The sequence below is a fragment of the Sus scrofa genome, chromosome 8, assembly GCF_000003025.6.
Source record: "Sus scrofa isolate TJ Tabasco breed Duroc chromosome 8, Sscrofa11.1, whole genome shotgun sequence".
Taxonomy (NCBI): domain Eukaryota; kingdom Metazoa; phylum Chordata; class Mammalia; order Artiodactyla; family Suidae; genus Sus; species Sus scrofa.
Genome location: NC_010450.4, coordinates 38,960,045 through 38,986,233, shown reverse-complemented (window position 1 = coordinate 38,986,233; position 26,189 = coordinate 38,960,045). Strand labels below are relative to the sequence as shown.

The window sequence follows — 26,189 nt, the reverse complement described above, 5'->3', positions numbered from 1 at the left end:
GACCTACCCCACAACTCACAGAAACACCAGACCAATGACCCACTGAACGAGGCCAGGAATCAAACCGCATCCTCACGGATACTAGTCAGATTCCAGATTTGCTTCCGCTGCACCACGATGCACAGTTTTTATCAAATGCATGTCACTTTAGTACTATCATAAAATCAAACCATCCATCAAGAAGTTGGGACCGCCTGTTTAAAATAGTCAAAAAATTCTGGGTAAAGCTTAAGAAACATCTGTTTAAAAGCATAGCTAAGCTCATAAGAAAATAAAGAACCTTCCAGAGGCCAAAATTTGAACAGGAACCAAAAAACCAAAGCAGAAAGTATAAGGTGATAATGTATAAGACCAAGGGTTTGGGGGCTGGGGGAGAGGGAATGGGGGGTGTGTGTGTGTATGTCTGCCCTTTGGGTTGAAACTGCAAAAAAAGAAAAGAAAATGGAAAGAAATGACTAACTTAATATTTTCTTTAAAAACACCATCTTGGGGGTACCCTGGTGGCTTAGCAGATTAAGGATTCCGCATTGTCACTGATGCGGCACAGGTTCCATCCCAGCCCAGGAACTTCTACATACTGCAGGCGCAGCCAAAAAAACAAAAAACAAAAACACCGTCTGGCTGTCTTGCTTTCAATCTCAGTAATTCACCTTTTCCAGGGACAAATTTCAGTGATAAACACACATCAGAAAGAAAACAAAAAACAAAAAACAAAAAAACATGATCATGTTACATATTCACATACCGCAAAGAGTGTCCTGGATATTCCACCAAAAGCTTAAGTAAAATATAAGATAGATGTAAATCTTTTCCTGATAAAACCACACATTGCCCAATTTTTCAGCCATTATGAAAAGAATGATCATTCAATCAAGTACTCAAGTTCAGTATATTTGTAACCATACTAGATAGTTTCCAAATCTTTGGACTTCTTGGTAAAATTTTTATCATTAGGGTCATTATAATACTCTTCTAGTGACCATGCTACCAGTAGTTTCATACCTAATACATCACATAAAAATAGTCTTGTCATCTCTGAGCTAATCTGATGGCATCTGCTTATAGATTTTGGAGTCATGGCATACAAATGGTAAAGGGAACTGGCAAAGGATGCAATAATGTCTTGAGAGTCTACAGAGTGACAGGATTGGTTCTAATATCAAAGAACAAAAACACACGAAAACTTAAGGTCCTCCACTGAGTTTACCTTCCTCTAATCTCATCTGCTTCCCATGCTTCTTTGAAAACTGAGAACATCATATATTCCCTTCATTCATTTTCACATTTTCACGCTGGTTTAAATGAACGGTTTTAAGTCCACTCTCAATTCTATTAATCCACCTCCAACACTCATTTCAAGACCATCTTTTTTCAAAAAGTTCCCTTATCCTTCGGCAATGCAAACGGCTCAAGAACTACAAACACATAATTTAAACTACCTCCACAAGGTTTACACGGGTCTCCACTGCTTTCTCAGATTTATAAAAGACTGAACCTTTTAACCTAGTGTTTACATACATGAGATGCTACAAACACACACCATCCTTTTGACTGTGTTGCATCTTGCATGTTTTTCCATAACTTACGTACTAGATGGTTCAAGATAAGCATTTATTCTGCAAGTAAGGCCACCAAATGCAGGGGGAAATAACCAACTTGGGGTGTGAGGGGGGAATGTAGAGCCCAAGTGTGAAAGGGCTGAGCTTGGCTTGATTCTCCCCCACCCGCTGACACAGGGAGAAAGCCCCAGGGAACAGGAGCGCCTCCTCAGAGCGCGCTCGGATCCGCCGGGAATAAGGCACCAGTTAACAGAGCTGGAAGGCTCCGAGGGCCGAGCTGCATTCTGGGACTCGTTTCCACAGTTACCCACGTGCACCCAATCCAACCGCGGCCCGGACTACAAGTCCCAGAATTCTGCGGGACTGCCTTCCCCTTCACACCCGGCGACTGGAGCCAGACCCTAAAGGAAACCCCTAAAGCGCCCTCCCTCCACGCCTGGGAGAGGTCGCGCCCCTAGGGCGCTGCGCTGGGCCTGTGGTCCGACTCTCCTGACAAGGAACCGGGTCCCGGGGCACCAGCCTCCACACCTGACGACCAGAAATTAGACAACTGCGTCACAGACTGCCAAATCCACGGACCGCCAGGGACCCTACCACCACCACCCACATACCGCCCCTGGCCTTCAGGGTCCGACCCCTCCGGGTCCAGCCGCGGAAAGCCCGCAGCGCGCGCCTCTGCCCCGCCTCCCAGTTCCGCAGGCAGAGCCCGCGCCAGCGCTGACCTCGCTTCCCGCCGCTCCGGGGGAACCGCGGCCAGCGCACCTCCCCCGCCCCCTCCGCCCCGCCCCCTCCTCTCCTCGCATCCCGAAGCTTAGGGCTCCCCCTCAAGGTACCCTGCCCATAATCTGGGGGAGGATACACCTCCCCCAGTCACGGAGTCTCACATCTTCCCCTTCAGCCCCGCGCGGACCGAATCTGGACAAGATAGTCTTCTCCCTGCCCCGGCCCCTCCCAAGTAGCTCTTCACCCCCACTGCACCTCCGCTACCCCTGCCCCCATCCGGTCACCCCAAACCCTCCCCACCTCCTTCCTCTCTTACTCTCAATTACCCTATCTTCCCAACACCTGCTCCATCCTATTATCCCAACGTTTGCCCCCCTCTCACCACTCCCAATTACCCCTCCACGCTTCCTATGGCCCTCCCGCCCGCTGGACTCCCCAACTATCCCATCACACCCCAATCCCTCCCACCATCTCGCTTTCCCATTACATCAGCTCTCATTTGCTAGCCCGCCCTCTTGCCCCGCTCGGCCGCTGCCCCCAATCCCCCACCCCATTGTTTCCCCCCCCACCCCTGCCATCCAGCCCTTCTTCCCATTGTCCCCGCCCCGCGCTCCCCTAGCACTCACCCGCCTTTCTCACAGCCGCCCGCACCGCTCAGCTCCTAGGAAATCCTCACCCCTGCGCCCCGCTCTCTCGCTCGCTCCCTCCCCCTCTGCCCCCGCCGGTACCAACCCCCAGCCCTGCTCGCTAGCGCCCGCCGCCGCCTCCACCTCCATTCACCCCGGACACTCTGGTCCCGGCCCTTCATCGCACGTCCCGCCCCCCCTTCCCCCAACACTGTAATGGAGCCAGTCCCCACCCCCTCACCTCCGCCCTCCCCCGGCAGGCCGGCCCCTTCCCCCCACGCCTGCCCCCGCCCCGCGCCGCCCGCAGCGTCACCGCCCGCCCCGGCCCCGGGAGGGGAAGGGGTGGCTCCCGGGCAGGGGCTCCCGGCTGGTTTCGGGACAGGAGGCACGGGGCGGGGACTGCGGGAGACTAGCGGAGAGTGTTAGCAGCCGCCCGGCCCCGGCCGGCTCGCTCTCTGTTACTCACTGACAGCGGCGGCATCCGAGTGCATTTTCGGGCAGCTCACACCCCGCTCGCCGCCCCGGCTCCCGCGCTCGCCTCGCGGTCCCCCCACCGGCTCGCCGCACCTCGGCTAGGAGCTGAGGACCCGCCGCCAGGCACTCCCGGCCCGCCCACCTCGCCTCCTCCATAGGCTGAACATCAGCTGAGGGACCGCCCCTCCTCCGCTCTCATTTGACAAAAGGAGTGCGGAGAGCGCCGGTCTAGAGCTGGCAAAGAGGCCCCGCCCCCTGAGCTCCAATGCGATTGGTCCCGGCGCCTCGTCCCCGTAACGCCCCTGGTGGAGGCCATGCTCTGGAATAGCAGGTTGGACCCGGCCGCTGTCACTCAGCCCCGGGGGTCCGAAAGCGCGTGTAAAGGCGAGGCTGGGGAATTGGCCCACCTTGACCCTGAAGCCCCGCCCTGTGGCGGGTGGGATTGGTGGAGCCCAGACCAACCGAGAAAGATGGGTCCGCGTCTGAAACAAAGCACGCGAAGTGTTTTCCGAAGAACCGAGAAGGGGAAAAGCAGTTGGGGCAGCTTGTGTCCCGCTGCAAGGAGTAGGAGAGTCAGCTCTTCCCTTGCGCCCCACGCTACTCGTCGGGATCTCCTGTTTGTCGCGCACGCCTCGGAACGGCTTTCTGCAGGAGCTGAGTCCTCGCTGAACTTCGACTGAGACTTCTCTTGCTGTTTCCTACAGCTAGAACCTGGATAAAGAATCGACGCATCTTCATTTACAGCAAACCCTCTGGTGAGGAACAAATTCTTTCTTGTACAACAATCCATCCTCTCCCCTTTTTCGAAATGCACTTCTTTTCCAGAGTCAACACACTTCTTTCTTCATCACAGATGGGCTATTCTAAAGGCTTCGAATGCTTCATTGTCGGTGATACACTTACGCGCGCCCCAGAACTCAGGCAGGAAACCAAGGGCCACGCTTTGGGCTCAGTCTGGCAAGCGGCTGGTTCAGGGGCCAAGTCACTAGCCCTCAAAGGACAAATAAGCGTTAGCTAAGTGAGCCTAAGTCATTGACGCTAAGAAGCGGTCCGGAAAAGCAAAACTGGCTGTTATTTGGTGGAGGACGACGTTAATTTAGAAGACTTCTGACCATTGAATTTATTAAGTCAGGAATTCGCATCATTTTCATGAGTGCCGACCATTTTTTTTTAAGACTTTCAAACCCACTCGTCATACTCACCGTATTATTGTAGCAGAAAAATATTTTGAGATATTAATGGAGGACCTTTCCCTCCAACCCCAACCACAACACATACACCACTTCTCTGTGTGCCATCCCGCGGCCAGGGCATCCTACTCCTCCCGCCTCGGAGAATAGATGACACCACAAATAACTGATAACAAAACAGTCGTTTTGATTTTAGACTTATACAGCCAAGGCTTTTGAGTTCCAGGGTTCTGAAATTTCGGTTTCAGATCATAGCCTTAAATGTTGTGGGCAAAACAAGATATTTGAAAGAACAAGAACCAGTTTTTCCACCACACATCACTCCCTTTATAATGTGCTGCATCCCTTTTAATTCCTAATGTCTCATTAATACGTTATATCCCTATCATTTTATACCTGTCACATTTCTATTATTCATACACTTATGAATCACTTCATCAGTCATAGAATCTCATAATTGAACCCGAATTTATCCACTTCTGGTTCAATTCAGGCAAGACAAAAATCTCATCTCATCACTGGTGACATTCACCCTGACAGAGCATCAGCTGGGCCCTACAGGGATGGGTAGGTATCTCTGGACTCTGAAATAGGTAGTTCCTTTTTGGGCAGGTCTAATTCTAAGAATGTCTGTCCTTGGAGCAGAGAAGTTACTCCTGCTTTCTTTATCCCATTTATGTGTTCAACCTATTCTGTGTCTAGGAAAAATTATTTGTAATTCATACAAGTTCATAATATTTTGTGTATATAATATTTGTATGGCTTTTTTACTGCTTATGCTACTTCAAGGCTGAGACACATGTTATTTTGCGCAAAAATGGACTTGCTTCTTGACACTTCCGCATTTTTTTTTTTTGTCTTTTGTCTTTTCTAGGGCCACACCTACTGCATATGGAGGTTCCCAGGCTAAGGGTCTAATCGGAACTACAGATGCCAGCCTACGCCAGAGCCACAGCAACACCAGATCCGAGCCTTGTCTGTGACCCACACCACAGCTCACTGATCCTTAACCCACTGATCGAGGCCAGAGATCAAACCCACAACATTATGGTTCCTAGTCGGATTCATTTCCACTGCACCACGATGGGAACTCCAACATTTCTACATTAAAAAAGGCCACACTTAATTTGCTTTAGGTAGTTATATGCTATCTTAATTTATTTGCAGAAAACTGTATAATAATGTATATAAAGATTAATCTACATGATGGACCTGCCAGGTGCTTTGCGTCAGTTCCCAACACTCTACTGGCACATGGTGTCCATAAATATTTATAGAATATACAACCTTAGTTATTTTCCAGCATCACTTTCAGCTGGGTCAGTATGATTATTTTCAAGTAGAAAACAGATCTAGAGAGTAATTTACACAAATCTTTCTAGTGAGTTGGCTATAGCCTGACAATTGAGAGGCAAAGCTCGTGGTCCACTAAGCCTCCCTCCCCCCCATGTTTTATGAATAATGAAACAGGTATAAATAAATGGCTGCATAATATTCTGCAGATATTACCCTATCATTTTAATAATCCACAAGATTATAAACCTTTGAGCATAGGAAACTTGTATTTATCTTTATGTTCCTAGTACCTCGTGCAGTGCTTTCAAATAGTTATAACTCATGCCTACTTAAAGTGAACTGAATATCGACTGTAAGGTGTAATTTTAGATCTGGAAGGAATCTTGGTGATTATCAGATCCAACTTCTTCATTTTAAGAATATGAGACTTGAGGTCCAAAAGGGTTAAACGCATAGTCCCAATCACTCAGCAAGCTAATAACAAAGCATTAATTAAACTCGTTTCCCAGCTCCCAGACCAGGTCTTTACCTAGCACCACATTATCCCATAGCAAAGCTTCAATTCCAAAGATGGGTAGGCAACTCTCTCTTTCCATCTGAGCGTTATTATGTCAATCCACTTCACATTCTATGCTTCAGAGCTAAAATATTGCTTCCTTTTGGATGACGTTCAGTACAGAATCTTTTTTAATATGTAATACATTTCCATTTTATCTCATTGGTGGCTTTCCCAAATAACTCAATCCCTGTGGAGATGTTTACTGAGATAATAATATTACACTTCTATGCATTTATACTCAACTCCTTGGAGAAACAAGTTAATAATGGTCTTGGGACTGTAGTGAGTAGAGGTATTTGGGAAGATAGTCTTTATGCCATTTGGCTTCACCCAGTTACTCTTCTAAGGTAGTATTAAAGCAAGTTACTTTGTGTTGACTGATACCTAATTTAATTGGAATTTCTTATACCATATTAATTTTAATCATATATTTTTAAGTACCTGAAGCCTAGATTTAAAAAAAATTTTTTTTTCTTTTTCGGTCACGCCCATGGGACATGGATGTTCCCAGGCCAGGGGTCAGCTCCAAGCCACAGCTGCAGCAATGCCAACTCCTTACCCACTGTGCTACAGTGGGAACTCCTAGATTAAAATCTGATATGGAAAAAATTTGCCGTGGAAAGGACTAGTAAGAAAGAACAGCCGTGCTCTTTAATAAAATTTTAAAACTTTCTCACATATTCCATGATCGCTTGCTTTTCCTGCATGTGTTAGGGTTGGGGTTACAGAATGGAGACTAGCCTAGTCCTCGAGACTGAAAGAAAGATGGATCTGCTCAGACAAATAGATACATGTGCCCCTGTGAGATTTGAAGAGAATGGGAAAACATTTCAGGGAGGAATTAATTACAGTGGCAGAATGTAGAATTCCGCTAGTTACGTGATGTCCAACTAAATGGGTTTCCATGATATGAGAAAGTAACCATATCCAAAGAGATTAGGGTGGTTCATTTCTCCAACCTGATAACCAACTGACAGTTTGTTGATCTAAATGATGACGACTGGGAGTTCCCGTCCTGGCGCAGTGGTTAACAAATCTGATGAGGAACCATGAGGTTGCAGGTTTGATCCCTGGCCTTGCTCAGTGGGTTAAGGATCTGGCGTTGGCGTGAGCTGTGGTGTAGGTCGCAGATGTGGCTCGGATCCCACGTTGCTGTGACTCTGGTGTAGGCCGGTGGCCAAAGCTCCAATTCGACCCCTAGCCTGGGAACCTCCATATGCCACAGCAGTGGCCCTAGAAAAGGCAAAAAGACAAAAAAAAAAAAAAAATGATAACGACTTTTAGCATTTCCAGGGGGATGGGCTCTACTCTTATCGTGCCTTGGTTGTCAGTTACTCCACGTGACTTCACAACACCCCAATGGCATACAAATATTGTCCCCAATTTACAGATCAGTTAACTGAGGCTGAGTGAGTTTCAGTAACTTGCCACTCAGCTAATAAGTAATAATGCCCCTAAGTAACCAAACTCGCTGTGTTATAATGTTTGCATGCTGGGCTTCCATCCTTTTCTCTTCCTAGTCGGGTTAATATATGTCCTCCATACCTGAGAGATGTATGTAGGAGGATATTATACTATAGATATGAATGTGCTTTTCAAAGATAGTTGTAAAACCTGGCCTCTTTCTAGAGTTGAATACCTAGCCACTCAAGCTGCCTTTGTAGATCTGTATTATGAAACACATGAGTGAGAAAGATTATTTCTGGGTATTACGTCTTTCTTATCTGTTATCCTTTTGATCTTATTTCAAAGGTAGCGATCTACTTCATGGCATATTATTAATGAGATTATTTTCCAGAGTATCAGATGAGGTTCTGCTGAATGTAATAAATTCTTTGCTCTGATGTATCAGGGAGAGATGGGGGGCAGCCTGTCTTCAGCCTGCTGGAATGAACCTTGTAACCACTGAGGCCTGTACTCTTGAGAAGCAGTTTCAGTTCTCAGTATTAATTACATGTGTCCAGTAACATATGTTGCTTTCCACATATATACATAGAACAGTTTTGCAAATAGCCACTTGCCAGATGCTACTAGAGTAATAAAAATGTCTATTTTTGTCTCTCTATACCTGTGTGTCCTCAGATCCCAATTATCAGGTTAAAAGAAAAAGCATAGAAGGAGGCATTTTCCTCATTGTCAGGAAAAAGGAGTCTCTCCTCAAAACTGGTAGTAACTGACAAGCCAGAAATGTGGTGGAATTTGCCTTCTGTCTTACTTTACTGCAGTTTTCCTCACATCAGGTTCTTTTTCCCCCACCTCTCTTGCACTGGCAGCCAGGACATTAACTATTCAACACAAGCAATAGTCACTACAGGTTACTTCGTAGGATTGATATGCTTGTGTGACTTAAAATGCACATTTAGGAGACTTCCATTTTTTCATCAGCCTCCATCAGAGCTGTAACATGTCTCCCAATATAAAAAAAAAAAAAAACTAAACAGATGGAACTTTCTGGAACCACCTCTACATTGGATTTTTTTTTTTTTCCTTTTAGGGCTGCACCCACAGCATTTGGAGATTCCCAAGCTAGGGGTTGAATCGGGACTACAACAGCCACAGCCACAGCCACCAGGATCCGAGCCATATCTGTAACCTATACCACAACTCATGGCAACACTGTATATCCTTAACCCACTCAGTGAGGCCAGGGATACAAACCTACATCCTCAGGGATACTAATTGGGTTTGTTACAGCTGAGCCACAGGGGGAACTCCTACAGTGGACAATTTTTAAGCCTCAGGAGTACTTGTGCCATTTTATTTTTCTGAAGCAGAATTTAGGCTTTCTGGAGCCAGATGGCCTGGATTAAAATCCTATTGGTTCCTCGTGTGCCCAACAGTGAAAATAGTAGGATCTACCTCATAGGAATGTTGGGAGGATTAAATGAATGAATAAATTCAAGTAAAGAACTTAAAAGAACCTGGCATATAGTAATGCTCAGTAAACGTTAGTTACCGTGGTGGGTGTAACACTTTCCAGGACTCAGCACATTCTCCCCGTCCCATCCAGCTTGTCATCCCGAATCTGCCTTTTCCTCGAGTCCCTTACTCCATAGTCACTATGCTCTATTATATGGGCTTCCTTCCTCCCTTCTAGAATCTGCAGTGAACACTGAGTTCGCAGAGAAGAATGTCTTTCGCTAAGACAGGCCACTGATGCGCAGTTAGCCGCTTTTGGAACTGACATCTGAGACTTTATACAGTAAAGAAAAAAATGAGCACCTGTTATCAGTGCCCCTTGTTCAGACTCTTTAAAAAACTTGCTTAATGAGTTCCCGCCGTGGCGCAGTGGTTAATGAATCCGACTAGGAACCATAAGGTTGCGGGTTCAATCCCTGCCCTTGCTCAGTGGGTTTAGGATCCGGTGTTGCCGTGAGCTGTGGTATAGGTTGCAGACGCAGCTGGAATCCCGAGTTGCTGTGACTGTGGTGTAGGCCGGTGGCTACAGCTCCAATTGGACCCCTAGCCTGGGAACCTCCATATGCCGTGGGTGCAGCCCTAGAAATGACAAAAAAAAAAAAAAAAAAAAAAAAAAAAAAAAAAAAACTTGCTTGATGAAAATTGATACTGGAAGTTCAAAATCTATCTAGGAAATTCCTGTGACTATAGGAAGACAGTGCCTGAAACAGGTAAACAGATTGTCCTAAATTACAGGGGATTCTACATGGATAGAAACAAGATGCTGTGTTCCCATAATGAATAATTTTTCTGTCATGTACTTAGATGTAATACTGCCTTTCCCGAGAGCCACAATTACTGGCATAAAAAATTTTTATATCAGCTATACTAGAGGCAAAGACACACCTGTCTTTAAGTGTGACCCTGGGACCAGCCTGAATGAAGACTCAAACCCTACCTACCACTTAAACCCTTGAATAGGCATTAAACTTGTCAGGGCCTCAGTTCCATCATCTGTAACAAATGGGAGTAATACCTTCAAGGGGTAAAAAAAGGGCTAAATAAGATAAAGTGCATAAAAGCGTTTATAAAAGGAGGAGGGAAACAGGAAGGAACGCTTGAGCACCAATTATGTGATGTGATCTCCTATTTCTATGAGAACCAAATGCAGTCTTGTGCGGTGCAGTTGGTTAATTTTTATGCTTGAGACTATTTCAAGTAAAAATGAGTCTGTGTTTTTAAATTTGTAGAAAATCCTGGTTTCTTTGTGTAGCAGCCATCATAGAGAGGTCTCGGAAAAACTAAGAATTTTTCATGTACACTGAGATTTGACATCAGTGTTTCCATTTCTTTTCACAATCCTTTTTTTTTTTTTTTTGCCTCTCCTAAATATAGAGAAAATTTCATTTATTTTTAAACCTATTTCTAACCTCCAAGATTCCTTGACACATGACTGTTACAGTGGGCTTAATTAGCTTTTTTTTTTTAACCTTTTTCTCTAGCCCAACTGTAGGATGCTTAAACGGACACTTTTCTTTTTTCATCCAGGGCCTTTTATTTTATGGCAATCACACCTGCCTAGGGATTGAGCAGAATATCTGAATAAAAATGTATTCATTCATTACCACATGTCCTTCTCTGCATCAGGTATTTTCGCCTTAATCTCATTGGGCTAATCAAGTCCTAATGATGTCGCGTTAAATTCAATCACAGGAGGTATCATTTACCAATAGAATCTAAACAATGGATGACCTTTAGAGGGACTTTCATAAATAGAGTATTGCTTCAGATACTCTAGCTAGCAGGGGATGGACAGAAAGGATAACCATTTTTCTGGGACAAGGGCTTCTGTGTGTTGTCAGACTCTTCATTTCTCCTCGCCTTTTCTAGGCTGCTTCCATGCATACAGTGTCTTTTTACCATCCCTCTCAGGGCAGTACAGGAGGCCCCATCCATCTCCATGCGTCGTGGCTGCTGGAGAGCCGAGCATCTCATTATGGCAAAGCAAAGCATTCTGGGAGAGTGGATGGAGAGGCAGACAGCGGTAGGACATGGGGGAGGGAAGAGGAGGGTGGGCACTGTGGAAAAAACATGCCCACTTCCTGGGTGATGACATGTTGTGGAAGTACTAACTTCCTTTTTAGAAAGGAAGAGGATGGAGGATGTCAAAAACCTGTGACTAAGCAGATTCCAGCCCCTACAACCTGGTCACACCTCCTCAGCCGCCCCACACCTCCCAATAGTCACACCTGAACCCCTCCTGAGGCTCCACAGGAGCCATGTTGGTGAGAAGAAAGCAATGAATCCAAGCACTTTAAAAAACAAACAAACAAAAAAAAACAAAAAACAACTATGGTTCCAAAATAGAAAAGAATCTGGAGACACACACACACACACACACACACACACACACACCACTGACACAAAATTCAAAACTCTGCTTCTGACTAATCTGAATACTTATATTTCCTTTGTCCCACTGTCTTAGCCAAAATCAGTTAAAACAAATGTCCTTAACATTTTGGGAAGCACAGACTCCCTTTAAGAGTCACTGAAGGGAGTTCCCTGGTGGTCTAATGGTTAGGACTCTCACCCCCGGGGCCTGGGCTCAGTCCCACATCAAACTGGCCGCACACCACAGCCAAAAAAAAAAAAAAGAAAAAGAATCATGGCAAATGATTCTCTCAAAGGCCTGAAATCCACCTATGCCTACCCCATCAGCCCCCAAATCCAGCATTCCTAGATGAGAGATTCATCTGAGTTGACAAGTATTTCCTTTAGGGACTGGTCCGTGGCTTTCAGTAATTTCGTTCTGCTCTGTTAGCTTTCTTCCAGGCAGGCTGACTCAGATGATGGGAAGATTGTGAGGGGAGTGGAAGGCCAGGTGAGCGGGTTTCAGGCTGTGCAGCAATGGGGGACAGCATTTTCAAGGCAGTGTGGAGGTATCCGAGCAGAAGAGGAGATGCCAAAAATAAACTTCATCTCTTTCCAAAGTTTGCTCACTTCCGGTTCCAAACTGGGTTGCCCTTAAAACTGCTCTTTCTGTAGCTGCCCACACCCAGACTCAGCCCTACCCTGACTCAGTCACCCTGTGCCTCTTCTCCCCTGTCACTGTTTCTCTCCCCTCTCCCAACCTCCTCCCCCATATCCCCACCCCAGACCCCATCAGCACCCACTGAGCACCAGGCCTCCCAGCCACCCTGCCCCCACCCCACGGTCTGGTCGGTTTCTCCTGCAAGTCCAACCCTGAGCCCCTACAACTGTTTCCATTTTTATTCTTCATCCTTGCATCTCACAAGCACTTTTTCTGGCTTCAGAGCTCTCTGACTACACTCCTAGTCTGTTCAAAGCCTTCATTCAAATTTTATAACTTCAGCTTTGGGAAACATTTCATTGAGGAATATAAATACTGGCAAACACTTAAGTACCACTTGCTTGGCACCAGGTACTGTTCCAGTGCTTGTATTAACTCACTGAACCCTCCCAAAGATCCCATGAGGTAGAAACTTTGGTTAAACACATCTTACAGGTGAGGAGACTGAGCCACAAGCCGGTAAAGTAACTTGTCCAAAGTCATACAGTTTAGTGAGCAGCAGAATCAGGAGAATTAAACCCACACAGACTGGCTTTGGCTTTGGATTGTGTTTGGGGGAGAGTGTTTTTTGTTTTTGTTTTTTTTTTTTGGCTGCATCTGAGACATGTGGAAGTTCCTGGGCCAGGTATTGAACCCATGCCACAGCAGTGACCTCGGCTGCTGCAGTAACATGGCCAGGTCCTTAACCCACTGGGCCACCAGGGAACTTCTCAGAATTATGTTTTTAATCACTATGCTGTGTTGCAACTTTGTATAGTGTTTTCCAGGGGGCCACTTACCCACCCTATACCTCCTCCCCCAACACACACTCTAGGACCTTTGATGTGGAAGCTGTACGTATTTTTCTATTACCAGCAGGCAGTCACACCTAGCAGAGTTCTAAGGGTCTAGGCAAATGTCCTGTGTCCTCTCTGTCCATCATTCATGGTAACATGAAACACAGTGTCCCCACTTCTAGGGTATGGAATTTTATTCTCTTCCCTGTGAAACAGATCTAAGGATCCAGCAACAGGACCACATGTTGGGCCGTGCAAGAGCAGGGCCCAAAGTAGCAGAGCATTGTTATAGAATCGCCTCCAAACTGTGCCACTTGTCCTGCCACTTCCCCTTGGAAGCCTTCTCTCCCTCTTCTATCCCCCCCCCAACGCCCCCAGGTACCCGGAGCTCCCATTGTGGTACCTGGTGAATGACCTTCCTGGGCAGACCATTCCCACCTTCAGGACAAAGCTCATCCTTAGGGAGTAAAGGCAAACCTCACTGATCCCCAGTAGGAACAAGACTGGTGAAGATTGAACTGAGCTTAAACCACATCCTTAAGGAAACCACAGAGGGGTTGCTTGAACAATTGGAAGGGGAAACCATACTCATGTTCATTGCAACACTATATACAATAGGCAAGACATGGATATAAACTAAATGTCATTGACAGAGCAGTGGCTAAAGAAGATGTACGTATACACAATGGAATATTACTCAGCCATTAAAAGGAAAGAAGTAGCGGCATTTGCAGCAACATGGATGGATCTAGAAATTAGCATGCTAAGTGAAGTTAGACAGTGAGACACCAAGGTTATATGCTATCACTTACATGTGGAATCCAAAAAAAAAAAAGGGGGAGTTCCCGTCATGGCGCAGTGGTTAACGAATCCGACTAGGAACCATGAGGTTGCGGTTCGGTCCCTGCCCTAGCTCAGTGGGTTGACGATCCGGCGTTGCCGTGAGCTGTGGTGTAGGTCGCAGACTCGGCTCGGATCCTGCGTTGCTGTGCCTCTGGCGTAGGCCGGGGGCTACAGCTCCGATTCAACCCCTAGCCTGGGAACCTCCATATGCCGCGGGAGCGGCCCAGGAAATAGCAACAACAACAACAACAAAAAAAAAAGACAAAAAAAAAAAAAAAAAAAAAGGATACAATGAACTTCTTTGCAGAACAGATATGGACTCACAGACTGAAAAAGTTAATGATTTCCAAAGGAGACAGGTTCGGGAGCAGGGGTATGGGCTGGGGGTTTGGGATGGAAATACTGTAAAACTGGGTTGTGATGATCATTGTACAACTATAAATGTAATAAAATTCATTGAGTTAAAAAAAAAAAAGAAAACAATTGGAAGGGGAGCAGACAGGCACCAAGAGGTTATTGTACTTAATGATCATGGGAAGGGTTTAGGGTCAATTGTGTGTAAGAACCTCAGGCATTTTAGCATCAAAAAAGGGAGGCATTTCTTTTTTCCCTGCCTCTCTGAGTCACTTTCCCGCTATTGGAGCAAAACTGTCCCCCACGCCCACCACTAGCACCCATGAAAAGTACAGTCATCCCTTGAATTATGCCCCCTGTCCCCACCAACGCCATGGCCCCCTGTCCTTGCCAACACCATGCTGTTGAAAATTTGCATATAATTTGACTCCCCCAAAACTCTACTGCTAATAGCCTACTGTTTATGTTTTTGTTTTTGTTTTTTGTCTTTTTGCCTTTTCTAAGGCCACTCCCTCGGCATACGGAGGTTCGCAGGCTAGGGGCCTAATTGGGGCTATAGCCACCGGCCTACGCCTAGGGGCCTAATTGGGGCTATAGCCACCGGCCTACGCCAGAGCCACAGCAATGCGGGATCTGAGCCAAGTCTTCAACCTGCACCACAGCTCATGGCAATGCCGGATCGTTAACCCACTGAGCCAGGCCAGGGACCGAACCCACAACCTCACGGTTCCTAGTCGGATTCGTTAACCACTGCGCCACCATGGGAACTCCCCGTTAATAGCCTACTGTTGACAGGAAGCCTTACTCATAACATAAACAGTTGATTAACAAGTTTTGCATGTTCATGCTGTCTTTGTACAATAAAGTAGGCTAGAGAAAAGAAATTCATATTAAGAAAATCATAAGGAAGAGAAAATACCTTTACAGTACTGTATCAATAAGTTGATGCCATCTGTCTACAAGATGAGTTTGTTTTTTCCTATATTAGTATTGTCCTATATGATACAAAACACTATAGACATTATATATATCACTAACATTAGTCATCAAAAAGGAAAAGGTAATGTGAAAAAGAAATTCATATTTATTTACAGGTATAATGATTCATTCATCAGTAACAGAAGCAGCAATACTATTGCTTCGTAGTAGTGTCATGTAATCAATATGATTGCCTCCCAGTAGCCCAGCCTATACACTAATTAATGAATCATTATAAAATCCTTAAGGCTACAGTATCACAGTCATATTTATAATGCAGTGTTGGGAACATTGTTTTAAAAAAAATACCTGGAGTTTCCATCGTGGCGCAGCGGAAATGAATCTGACTAGGAACCATGAGGTTTTGGGGTTCGATCCCTAGCCTCGCTCAATGGGTTAAGGATCTGGTGTTGCCATGGGCTATGATGTAGGTCGCAGACACAGCTCGGATCCTGTGTGGCTGTGGCTGTGGCCAGCAGCTGTAGCTCCGGTTGGACCCCTAGCCTGGGAACCTCCATATGTCTCGGGTACAGCCCTAAAAAGCAAAAAAAAAAAAAAAAAACAAAAAAAAAAACCACCTGTAATGATAGGCTGATATGTGCTTCCTCTAATTATGAGAGAGAGAAGCATATTTTAAGGTAATGTAATTCTTTGAAAGCAGTTATAAAACAGAAAACTAATACATTATAATTTTACATTACCTTTTATAAGTTCCACCCACATATGCCTATGTAAGGATAGGCTGTCCACTTCAGTACAAGTGTTGCTGATGATGTTCTAAGCATACACTTTTGGGAGTTCCTGTTGTGGCTCGGTTAACGAGTCTGACAAGGAACCATGGGGTTTCAGGTTCACTCCCTGGCCTTGCTCAGTGGGTTGAGGATCCAGCGTTGCTGTTAGCTGTGGTGTGGTTTGCAGACACGGCTGGGATCCCGCGTTGCTGTGGCTCTGGCGTAGGCCGTGGCTGCAGCTCTGATTGGACCCCTAGCCTGGGAACCTCCATATGCCGTGGGGAGCGGCCCAAGAAATGGCAAAAAGACAAAACAAACAAACAAACACATAGAAGTGGACCTGCCCAGGTCAAACTGTGTTTTCAAGGGTCAATTGCAGTGTATAGACTCCATGATGATCAGCCTAATTCACACACACAAGAGATGCTTGTACTTGGGACCTATATTGAATATCAAAGCTTACCTGTCCACCGTCTCATTTCTTCAGATCCTTGTGGATGACTGGCTTGCTGTTCTTGGATGAGCTAATTCAGAAGAAAAAATGGGTGAGTTATCATGGTACCCCCCTTGTAAAGATATTTACACTTAAAAAAAAAAAAAAAAAAGACTTCTAGTCAATGAATGGCTAGTATACTAACATCCTTGCCCAGCCAGCCCCTCCTCCCTCTCTCTGCCCACAGTGCCATCTCTACCTTTCCCCCTCTGCATAAAGCTCACCTCCATTAAGCTTTCCCTGCCTGAGGCTGCCCACGGTCATGTCTCTTCCACTTAACACCTGCAGCACTTCAACAGAATTTGGCAGGAGGAGACAGAACCAGAACCAGAAGCAGAACATAAGGGAATGGAACATTGGGCTGGATGATCTCAGAGATGAGCTCAGCTCATTCCCTCGTATCCCAGGTGAGGAAACAAAGAAGTGACCAGCCCAGGGCAAGCCAGTGGCTGCGTGGGGACCATCTGGAGTTGTTTGTGCCCAGTGTCCCTCTTTCACTAGAAAGAGCTTCCACGTCTTTGGGGGGCACTGCTCACCCCAGCATTCATCAAACAGAGCTCCCAGAGGAACTGCAGACATGGCATCTCAAAGGGACCAGTTAGCATCCTTCCCCGGAATTTTAAAAATCAGAATTAAGGCAGAGTTCCCGTCGTGGCTCAGTGGTTAACGAATCCGACTAGGAACCATGAGGTTGCGGGTTCGATCCCTGGCTTTGCTCAGTGGGTTGGGGATCCGGCGTGGCTGTGAGCTGTGGTGTAAGTCACAGAAGTGGCTCAGATCCTGCTTTGCTGTGGCTGTGGTGTAGGCCAGCAGCAACAGCTCTGATTAGACCCCTAGCCTGGGAACCTCCATGTGCTGCAGGAGTGGCCCTAGAAAAGGCAAAAAGACAAAAAAAAAAAAAAAAAAAAAAAAAAAACAGAATTAAGGCAAAGCAGCCTTTTCTGTCTGAGGGCTTATCAGCTGCCAACAACCATGTCTTCCCCATTATAAAAAAAAAGGCCAGTCCAGGGGAGTTCCCGGTGGTCTTGAGGTTGGAACTCGGTGTTTTCACTGCTGTGGGCCAGGGTTTGACCCCCAGGCTGGGAACTGAGATCCCACATCAGGCCACTGCTTACCATAGCCAAAATAAAACCAGTCCAAGAGAAATGAAGAAATAAACGCTCATTCATTTATTCATGAAACAACCATTATTTATTAAGGGCTTTCCATGTGCTAGATACTGCCGGGCTCTGAGAATAACGTGGAGCAACAACAGGCCCAATTGCTGTCCTTGTGGGGCGTACAAGTTTGCAGGGGAGACAGTCCTTTAATAGTCATGCAAGCAACGTAAAAGTGCTATTTCGACAAGTAGTAAAGAGATGAGGTACAGTCTTCTGAGAATATACAATAGAATACACAGCTTTTTTTTTTTTTTTTTTTTTTTTTGTCTTTTTGCCTTTTTTTGAGGGCCGCTCCCACAGCATATGGAGGTTCCCAGGCTAGGGGTCAAATCGGAGCTGTAGCCACCGGCCTAGCCTACGCCAGAGCCACAGCAGTGCAGGATCTGATCTGTGTCTTCGACCTACACCACAGCTCACATCAAAGCCGGATCCTTAACCCACTGAGCAAGGCCGGGGATTGAATCTGCAACCTCATGGTTCCTAGTCAGATTTGTCAACCATTGAGCCATGACAGGAACTCCTAGAATACACAGCTTTTATGTGTGTGAGCTCCTCTTCATTTGATTTCTTTGCTTTTTTTTCCAGCTTCGCTCCCGGACAATGCAAAGTCAGTCTCTCACCTTGCTGCCACTGTGTGGCCCCTTTCCAAAGATGGCCAGTCTCGAAGGAGAGGCTGGACAAAAAGACAGTAGTTGGAGTTCCCGTTGTGACTCAGCAGTAACAAACTCGACTAGTATCCATGAGGATGCAGGTTCGATCCATGGCCTTGCTCTGTGGGTTAAGCATCTGACAATACCGTGAGCTGTGGTGTAGGCTGCAGACTTGGCTGGAATCAGGCGTTGCTGTGGCTGTGGAATAGGCCACCAGCTGTGGCTCCAGTTCGACCCCTAGCCTGGGAACTTCCATATGCCGAGGGTGCGGCCCTAAAAAGACAAAAAAAAAAAAAAAAAAAAAAAAGAAAAAGAAAAGAAAAGAAAGGGAAAACCCTTTTCTGAGCTGGCTGAGGCTGCAGGTGGCCCAGGCTGGACACTGCACAAAGGAGCACAGCTAAGGGGTAAGTGGGCTGAAATCCCACTTAGAGCCTCCTCACCAAGCCCTGAAGCCTGGCACAAAGGTGTATGTGCCCCCAGGAAGTGGGGGTACCCTATCCTTCACACACTGGCACTGTCCACTCAAAAGGGTCATCTTTTTTTAATTTGCCCCAAAGTCTTGAATAGACCACCCAGGTCTCTGCCTGTGATTCAGTCAGACAGGGAGAGCAGTGGGGGAGGGGAGGCTTTCCTAAGGAGGCGACTAGACACATGAATAATGAGTTGTAGATAAACTAAGTGGGAGGGAAGAGATTTCCACACACAGCCCCTGCAGTCAGTGGAGGGGAGGGAGGGGCATGCCTGCAGCATGTGGAAGTTCCCAGGGCAGGGATGGAACCCATGCCACAGCAGCAATCCAAGTCACTGCAGTGACAATACCAGATCCTTAACCTGCGGCACCACAGAGAATGCCGCAGCGACCTTGTGTTGATGACTATTGAGCCCCTGGTCCCAATCATTTCGGAAGTCTGGCAGAGGATTGTTTTCACGGCAACACATGACCTCTTTGAAATTCACATTCGGTTTCTGTCACTTGCTACTAGGATAGTCCTGGCTCAGAGCAAAGCTGGTTCTGCTCTCCTCCTCCCATGGCCAGTGGGCCTCCCCACTCCGCTGTCCCCATCCTCCTGTGTAAGGAACTTCTATGCTCTTGGAGTTCCCGCCGTGGCTCAGTGGTTAACGAATCCAACTAGGAACAATGACGTTGCAGGTTTGATCCGTGGCCTTGCTCAGCAGGTTAAGGATCCAGCGTTGCCGTGAGCTGTGGTGTAGGTTGCAGATGTGGCTCAGATCCCGCGTTGCTGTGGCTCTGGCCTGGGCCGGTGGCTACAGCTCCGATTCGACCCCTAGCCTGGGAACCTCCATATGCCGAGGGAGCAGCCCAAGAAATGGCAAAAAGACAAAAATAAGAAGAAAAAAAAAGAAAAGGAACCTCTACTCTGCATTGGCAGCCTCTCCTTCAGAGTGGGAGCCCTGTCTTGGTGGACCCAACCCTGTCTCCAACACATAACAGAAACTCAGTAAACATTTCATCCAGCAAGAGTTGATTAACTCTTTGCTGGTGATCATTGTGGCCACCAAGACTGAAAGAAGTGCTGAGATATTAGAGGACAGAGTGGCTTTTCTTACTTTTTTCATTACCCACCAAGTTCATCCATGGTTTCTACTGACCCTGAGTGTATGCAGTCTCCAGTTTATACTTATGTTAATAGATAGGTTTGATTTGTTTAGCATCTGGCTGTGGATAGCCAGTGGGATTTATTTCATAAGGAGGAGTCGGAAGTTTTTATTTTGTCTCTGTGTGCTGAGTACCAGTGGGCCATCTTCAAGCTGAGGCATCTTCCAGATCTGACAGTCTGCAGCTGAATGTTCAAGATGGTTTTTACTCTGTGGTTAATATCTGCCAGGACCCTAAAATATGAAAGTCCCCTACTACTCTTGTATTACTGTTAGTTTCTCTGTTCATGCCTCTTAATATTTGCTTTATATGTTTAGATGCTCCTATTAGGTGCATGCATGTTTATGAATATTATATTCTCTTCTTATACTGACCCCTTTATCAATATGCAGTGCTGGTCTTTGTCTTTTGTTACAGACTTTGTTTTAAAATCAGTTTATCTGATGTGAGTATTGCTACCTCAGCTTTCTTTTAATTTCTGTTTGCATGGATTATCTTTCCATCCACTTTCAGTCTCTCTGTGTCTTTAGCTCCAAAGTCCCTTGTTGGCAACATATAAATGAGTCATATTGTTTTACCCATTCATCCACCTTATGTCTTTTGATTGGGGCATTCAGTCCATTTACATTTAAAATGATTACTGATAAGTATGTGGTTATTGCCATTTTATTATTTGTTTTCTGATTGTTTTCATAGTTCTTTTCTGTTCTTCTTTTGATTTCTTCCCTTGTGGTTTGATGGTTTTCTTTAGCATTATGTTTAGCTTCCTTTTGTTCTTTTGTGTATCCACTATAGGTTTGGGGTTTATGATTACCATGAGATTAGATAGGTAGGTAGGTAGGTAGGTAGGTAGGTAGATAGATAGTTTAAGCTGATAGTTGTTTAAAACATTCTAAAAGCTCTATATTTTTCACCCCTCCCCATTTTATGTTTTTGATATCATATTTTACATATTTTTGTTATGTCTTTTGTTATAGACTTTGTTTTAAAATGAATTTTATCAGATATGAGTGTTGCTACCTCAGCTTTCTTTTAATTTCTATCTACATGGAATATCTTTCCATCCACTTTCAGTCTCTCTGTGTCTTTAGCTCTGAAGTTCCTTGTTGGCAACATATAAATGAGTATTATTGTTTCATAAGTTTTTTTAAGTTGATACTAGTTTTTTAAGTTGTTGATTCACTGCCTTTACTGTAAATTTGCCTTTGCCAGTGAGATTTTTTTTTCCTTCGTATATTTTCTATTTATTTATTTTGCTTTTTAGGGCCACAGGTTCCCAGGCTAGGGGTTGTGTTGGAGCTATAGCTGTCAAGCCTACACCACAGCCACAGCAAAGTGGGATCTAAGACACATCTGTGACCTACACCACAGCTAATGGCAATGCCAGATCTCCAACCCACTGAGCAAGGATAGAGATCAGATCTACATCCTCATGGGTACTAGTCGGATTCATTTCCACTGTGCCACAACAGGAACTCTTCATGTATGTTATTTCTTGTATTGGCCTTTCTTTTTTTTTTTTTTTTTTACTTAAAGATGGCTCTTTAACCTTTCTTGTAAGGCCACTTTAGTGGTGATGAATGCTTTTAGTGTTTTCTTGTCTGGAATACTCTATCTCTCCTTCAGTTCTGAATGATAACCTTCTTGGGTGGAGTATCCTTGATTATAGGTTTTTTCTTTTCAGCACTTCAAATATATTGTCCTTTCTGGCTTGCACAGTTTCTGCTGAAAAATCAACTGACAGCTTTATGGGGGTTCCCTTGTATGTGACTCTTTGCTTTTCTCTTGATGCCTTAAAATCCTCCCTTTAGCTTTTGCCATTTAGTTATGATGTGTTCTGGTGTGGAACTCATTGGGTTCATCTTGTTTGGGATTCTCTGTGCTTCCTGGACCTCCTTGCCTTTCCTTTCCCAGGTTTGGCAAGTTTTCAGTCATTATCTCATCAAATATGTTTTCTGCTCCCCATGCCACTTTCTGGTACCCCTATATTGTGAAAGTTAGTATGTTTGAAGTGGCCCTAGAGGTCCCTTAAACTATCCTTGTTTTCCTAAATTCTTTGTTCTGTTCTGCTTGGGTGATTTCCACCATTCTGTCTTCCAGGTTGTTTATGCATTCTTCTGTATTTCCTAGTCTGTTGTTGATTCCCACTAGGGCATCTTCCACTTCTGTTATGGCGTTCTTCGGTTCTGATTGGTTCTTTCTTATGTTTTGTAATGCTTTGTTGAAGTTCTCACTGTGTTCCTCCATGAGTTTGGTGAGCATTTTTATAACCATTGCTTTCAACTCTTTATACAGTAAATTCCTTATCTCCATTTCATTAGGGGTTTTCCTCTGGTTTTATCAGTTCTTTTGTTTGAAATGTATTCCTCTCTCTTTTCACTTTGTTTGATTTTCTTTCTTTGTCTCTAGGAATTAGGCAAAACAGTTCCCTCTCCCATTCTTGAAGGCATGTCCTTGTGTAGGAGTGTCCCTCTGCAGATTGCAGGTACCTGGTGGCTCTGACAAGAGGAGGGCTGGAGCTGAAGTGGGCACAGGCTGAAGCTTCACCTGGGGCATGTTGGGGGTCACCTGCCATGGTGAGGGGGATGTAGCCAGAGCTTGGTGCTGACCAGTGCTTCTCCTGGGCCCGCTGAGAGCCACTACCTTCGTGGGAGTGCTAGAGATGGAGCTTGATGCAGGCTGAGGGTGTGCTGTGCTGGTCCTGGCAGGCCAGCTAGGATGCCAGGCACTTTCCAATCTATGACTCCTGGGCTGGGACTCAGAGCAAGTGAGTTTGTGTGAATACCCTTAAAGTGTGGAGTGAGAGTTTCCTACCAGCCCCTGACTCCCAGTCAGAGACCTCTATTGGTTTTCAAAACCCATTAAGGGAACTCATATTCCTGGTGCTGGTCCCTACAGCTGGGGTGCCCAATGTGCAGCTGAACCCCTCGCTCCTTAGGGAGGACTCCTGAGTTGGTGATAGCCCCTTGTGCTTTGGGGTCACTTGCCAGGGCTGTGAGTTCTGGCTTAATCCCCTCTCTGCCCCTCCTAACTGTTTCAATGTGGCTTTCTTCTTCTTTTTTTCTTTTTAGGGCCACACCTGAGGCATATGGAAGTTCTCAGACTAGGGGTTGAATCAGAGCTACAGCTGCCATCCTCCATCACAGCTTATGGCAACACCGGATCCTTAACCCATTGAGGAGGCCAAGGATCAGACCCACATCCTCATGGATACTAGTCAGTTTTTGTTATTGCTGAGCCACAATGGGAACTCCATGGTTTTCTTCTTTTCATCCTTAGTTGTAGAAGAGCTGTCCTGATAGACTTTTTTTTTTTTTTTTTTTTTTTTTTTTTACTTTTTGACTTTTTCTAGAGCTGCACCCATGGCATATGGAGGTTCCCAGGCTAGGGGTCTAGATGGAGCTGCAGCCGCCAGCCTACGCCACAGCCATAGCAACATGGGATCTGAGCCGCATCTGCGACCTACACCACAGCTCACAGTAACACCGGATCCTTAACCTACTGAGCATGACTAGGGATCGAACCTGCAACCTCATGGTTCCTAGATTCGTTAACCACTGCACCATGACAGGAACTCCAGTCCTGCTAGTCTTTAGGTCATTCTCAGAGAGAATGGTTTTTTATATGTGGCTGTAGCTTTGGTGTGTCTGTGGGAGGACGTGAGCTCAGGGTCTTCCTACGCTGCCATCTCCATCTGGGCATCTTCCTCTTGAGGCACGTTGATCATGATACATTCGTTGGAAGCTTGTTCTATACCTTGGGAACAGAGCATAGGAGCAGTTATTTCAGACCTTACAGTACCGAAGCAACAACTTGCAAATGCCATAGTCCTAAACAATTTGAAACCTCTCTGTATCCTTGACAAGGGCTGGGATTTCTGAAATGTCACCTGAGTGTCTCTTGATGTGGATTTAGTTTCCTTCAGCCTATTCAGGATTTGAAGGACATGTTCAATCAGAAGATCCCACCTTTTCTCAGCCCTGGACAATTTTCTCTATTATTTATCTGATTCCCCGCCCCCCATTCTCTTTATTATTCACTTTTACACAAATGCATAAATTTGTAGATGTCTCCACCATGTGTCTTGACTTTTTTCCCTTACTGGTTCTCTCTAACCATTTCCACTGAATCATGAGGAAACCTCCAGGCTTAATCTTCCTGCTCACTAATTCAGCCTTAACCTGTGTTCTATTTAATAACCCATTACTGAAGAGTTTTCTCCTCTTGTTTTATGGCTATTATATCTTCTCAAATATCCCTGAGTCAGGTTCTGACATGGGGTTATGGACTGAATGTTTATGTCCTCTAAATTCATATGTTGAAGCCCCAGCCCCCAATCCCCAATGTCATGGTATTTGGAGGCGGGGCCTTTGGAAGGTAATTAGATTTAGATGAGGTCATGAGGGTGGAGCCTTCTTGATGGGATCACTGTCCTCTTAGCCTTATGAGGATACAGTGAAAAGTCAGCCATCTGCAAGCCAGGCAAAGGACCCTCAGCAGGAACTGAATCTGCCAGCATCTCGATCTTTGATTTCCAGCCCCCAGAACTGTGAGAAATAAATGTCTGTTGCTTAATTAAGCTCCCCCACACTCTGGTATTTTGTTATGGTAACTTGAGCAGACTAAGACCAGAAGTAAAGACCTCACTGCATTTCCTCCTGAAGCCTCCTCAGTGCATCACTGCATGCCACAGTCATTTTTACGACGCATCAACCCAGACCCTCTTTCATCATCACACTCAAAGGTAGGTCTCAAGGCCAGTGTCCTGATAGCTTAGTATGGCAAATCTCCAGCTCCTTCTCCTTGGGTCTTTCCTCTGCGACCCTCTACACATACTCTCGTCATCCTAGTCCAGGAAGACTGCCTTAGCTTTCACTTCCCATTCTAGCCACAGAAAGGAGAAGAGCATCCTGCCCCTTCAAGGACACTGGCCCTGGAGTTCCCGTCATGGCTCAGCAGTAATGAACCCAACTAGGATCCATGAGGATGCAGGTTCGATCCCTGGCCTCGCTCAGGGGGTTAAGGATCCAGCATTGCCATGAGCTGTGGTGTAGGTCGCAGATGCGGCTCAGATCTGGTGTTGCTGGGGCTGTGGTGTAGGCCGGCATCTGGAGCTCCGATTCAACTCCTAGCCTGGGAATGTTTATGTGCCACAGGTGTGGCCCTAAAAAGACGGAAAAAAAAAAGAAAAAAGTACACTGCCTGTAAGTCTCACATGCTACTTCCTCTTATATCCTACTGTCAAGGACTTGGACCCATGATCATCCCCAGCCACAAGAGAGGTTGGGAAATGTAGCCATTCTTCCCTGGATGCCCAAGTGGCGAGCTAAAACTTGGAGGTTCTTACAGAGAATGGAGGAAAAGAAATATCAGGAAACAACTAGCAGACTCCGCTACCCTGGTGTGACTCAGTTGTGATTTGGTTCACCAGGAAATCTATTACTAATAAAGTACTCAGATTATTCATGAACTATTTCTATAACAGAAGTAGATCCAAGGTCATCTCTGTGTTAATACTTATTCTCTCTCCCCCACGTTTTTTTTTTTTTTTTACATTTTCTTGAGAGGTAGTGTTAAATTCAACAATAGGGATGAGTAAAACACAGTCTTTTATCAATGCCTTGGTCTGCTGTGAATCACTGCTGCTAATAGTTGTGGCATGTTTTAGTCCTTGCCAACCTTTGTGGTTTTGTGAAATATGAATATATAAATGAGAAAGTGTCATGCATTTATTTTAATGGCAATTATCTTGGCGCTCGTGAAGGAAAAAAAGTTAAGAAATCGCACACCATATGAGCTCTAAAGTGCTAATCCGTTCTAGAGCACCTGCCACTCAGAGTATATAAATCCTCCTGTGCCTGAGCCACTTGCAAAGGAATCACCTGGAAACCTTGTGAACAATACAGATTCCTAGGCCCACCTCAGACCAATAGAATAAAGATCTCTGGGGGTGAGGCCCAGAAATGTGCCACCTGCAAAATCTCTCCAGGCTATTCTTCGGACCCCTAAAGGTTAGGCGCATATCCCAAGTCTCTTAGAGAAAAGCTTTGGCTAATATCTTTCGCCATCACCCATGAACTAACTCAGCCTGGTCCGGCTGCCAGGCTGAAGCATGTACAGCTTGGGTCAGAGGCTATTGCTCTAGAGGCTAATCAGTCAGGGGTCTT

General features: G+C 45.6%; 1 protein-coding gene and 1 long non-coding RNA gene across 7 annotated transcripts in view; one reads left to right on the top strand and one right to left on the bottom strand.

The window, feature by feature from the left end:
* The window catches only part of DCUN1D4 (defective in cullin neddylation 1 domain containing 4), a 78,035-nt gene extending 74,486 nt beyond the window's left edge, over positions 1-3,549 (bottom strand). For 2 of the 6 annotated variants that reach the window (XM_021101201.1, XM_021101200.1), the window contains exon 1: positions 3,375-3,528. In XM_021101201.1, coding sequence (XP_020956860.1) covers positions 3,375-3,399 — 25 coding nt within the window. In that variant the 5' untranslated portion in view covers positions 3,400-3,528. Of the gene's footprint in view, positions 1-1,590; positions 1,821-2,908; positions 3,006-3,374 lie in introns of those variants that run through there. The other 4 variants (XM_005666642.3, XM_021101203.1, XM_021101204.1 and 1 more) reach the window with 4 other exon arrangements.
* Positions 3,625-21,356, top strand: LOC102159502. Its single transcript, XR_304839.3, has 4 exons — positions 3,625-4,137; positions 16,589-16,646; positions 16,883-17,001; positions 18,340-21,356. It is a non-coding gene; the product is annotated as an uncharacterized LOC102159502 (long non-coding RNA).